This window comes from Cyprinodon variegatus, unplaced genomic scaffold (genome assembly GCF_000732505.1).
Source record: "Cyprinodon variegatus isolate N-32 unplaced genomic scaffold, C_variegatus-1.0 Scaffold313, whole genome shotgun sequence".
In the NCBI taxonomy this organism is placed as follows: domain Eukaryota; kingdom Metazoa; phylum Chordata; class Actinopteri; order Cyprinodontiformes; family Cyprinodontidae; genus Cyprinodon; species Cyprinodon variegatus.
In genome coordinates this window covers 123,451-125,688 of record NW_015150766.1, presented here as the reverse complement: position 1 = coordinate 125,688, position 2,238 = coordinate 123,451, and the positions used below count along the sequence as shown (strand labels likewise).

Below are 2,238 nucleotides of genomic sequence, written 5' to 3'. Positions count from 1 at the left end.
TATAAGTCACAACGAAATGTAGCTAAAAAACAACCTTATTATCTGAATTTGGCCTTAACTACTTGAAGAAAAGGGGAGTGGAAGGTTTCCAACGTGTATGACTTTGTTAGCTAAACAGCTTAGCCTTCATTAGTTACACATGCATTTAAGAGAAGCTTTTTTCATTATTAAGAGTTGTACCTTGCTTTTTAACAGTGACCGAAGCATAAGCGCTGCCATTGTGCAACCAGGTTTCAAATTTATCCTTCAACAGACCCACAGCGCGAGTGAAACTTGACGCTTTAAACGTTTTCCAGAGGACAGTACAGAGTGCTTGCAATTTATCCGATGTACAACACATGTAGACGGACTATATATAAAAGAAGGATGGGTTGGATCATTTGTAAATCTGTAAAACTATTGCGTTACGTCCATTCGCTGTTTTTTTAAGTTGGGCGGGACATAACTGAAAATCAACCAATCATATTACTTCGTTTAAAATCGTAAAATAGGAAGGCGCTGATTGGCTCTTGCTCAGACAACGACAAGGTCGATGTTTGCATTCTTTCTCCTGAACAAAAAAAAATACTTTTTTGTTTATTTTTTCAATATTAGTTCATTTATATTTTTTTCCTAGTATATAACTTTAATATTTCGTGATAGACAATGTTGACCAATGTTTACGTCACTTTCTCTATACTCCATAACCAAACGTTTCCATAGCAACATCTTCAGAGTACATGGAGTTTCTGCAGTGGGACAGTCAGGATGTTGCACGATGGGTCACGTCCATAGGATTTCCACAATACAAAGTAAGTGAGCATTAATCTAAAAACAACTTCATAGTGAAGTAATGTTTAAACATTCTAACTGAGTAAGCCAACTTTCATAAACACAAATCCAAGCCATTAAGTATCTAAACTTCAGCATTTCTGGTTACAGGAGTGTTTCACCGAGAATTTCATCACTGGAAGGAAGCTCATTCATATAAACTGCAACAACTTGCCAAAACTCGGAATCACAGATTTTAAAGACATGCAGGTATAAAGAATAGGTAGAAAAATATGTTTCACAGTGAAAGCTAGTCTATGTGGTGTAATATGAGGTAAGTTTCAGCAGGCAGAGCTGTATCTGTATAACATTCATGATGAAATTAAATCAATATTCCATAACCCATTTTATGGCACAATGAAAATTCAAAACTTCCAGCAATAAAAATTATTGGATTCTGGGACAAGACCTTATTACCTTTGTATCATTAAAAATATATTTATATTTTTATGGTAAAAACTGACGTCCTTGTAATAATACAAAACGGCTACTTGCCCTAGTATATAAAAAAATGCCAAAAATGCTTCTATAAGAAACACTCGCAAATTGAAAAAAAAAAAAAAAATTTTTTTTGTTACATCACACCCTTAGAGTAATAATGCTGATACAGGCACTTACATTTTTTTTTACTTTTTTTACTTAGCTTATTAACTTTACTTTTTAACTTTTCATCTAGCTTTTTAACTTTATTATTTAGCTTTTTACCTTCTTTTCTTAACTTGTTAACCTTATATATTATTCAAGGTCTTATCTAATTGGTCAATTAGATAAGTCAGTATCTTTGCTGAATGGCTGGGTATAAATCTTGTGCTTCTAGACCTCACTGAGGGATGTGGGGATCTCGATTTTTAAGGGGTATGCAAGTGTTCAAAAACATCTGACTTTAGTCTGAACAAACAATTACTACAAGCCTCCTCTGAGTGCTCTGCCAGCCATTTTCAGGTGTCTTAGTGTCACCTTGGCGGCATCGCACATCCTGCTCAACTGTGTTTCTTTGCATGATGTGGCATCCAATTAAAGCTGTGGGCTGTAACCAAACATTTCTAGCAAGAATGCATGCCTAAGAATAGCTTCAGCTATAAGCTCTTGGTATGTGTGAGCGGATAAGGAAAAGATGAGTTTGAATTATAGTGCTTTGTATAGCTAATCATATCTCCTGGAGTTTTTTCATGCTGTTATATAAAAAACAGTATGTTTTTGATGTGTTAGAACAACACAAAGTAGTGCTTAGCTGTAAAATAGAAGTTAATGATAGAAATCCAAATATGGAAGGTTAGGCATGAAGATTTACACAGCTCACCTGAGTTATTACATTTAGACATAACTTATGGTCCAAATCCTGCTAAAAGTCTGTTATATGTGTCCACCATTTTATGCAAACAATGAGGCTGATATTGTTTCTCATTCTTGTTTGGGAAAAACAGCTGA

The 2,238-nt window shown here is 34.6% G+C and overlaps 2 protein-coding genes across 2 annotated transcripts in view; one reads left to right on the top strand and one right to left on the bottom strand.

Annotated features, from left to right (window-relative positions):
* The window catches only part of LOC107090866 (methylmalonate-semialdehyde dehydrogenase [acylating], mitochondrial), an 11,140-nt gene extending 10,804 nt beyond the window's left edge, over nt 1-336 (bottom strand). The window contains exon 1 of the mRNA XM_015384472.1: nt 157-336. Coding sequence (XP_015239958.1) covers nt 157-219 — 63 coding nt within the window. The 5' untranslated portion in view covers nt 220-336. The remainder of the gene's footprint in view (nt 1-156) is intronic.
* Nucleotides 337-603: 267 nt separating this feature from the next.
* samd15 (sterile alpha motif domain containing 15) overlaps nt 604-2,238 on the top strand; it is a 4,325-nt gene continuing 2,690 nt past the window's right edge. The window contains exons 1-2 of the mRNA XM_015384470.1: nt 604-791; nt 922-1,020. Coding sequence (XP_015239956.1) covers nt 720-791; nt 922-1,020 — 171 coding nt within the window. The 5' untranslated portion in view covers nt 604-719. The remainder of the gene's footprint in view (nt 792-921; nt 1,021-2,238) is intronic.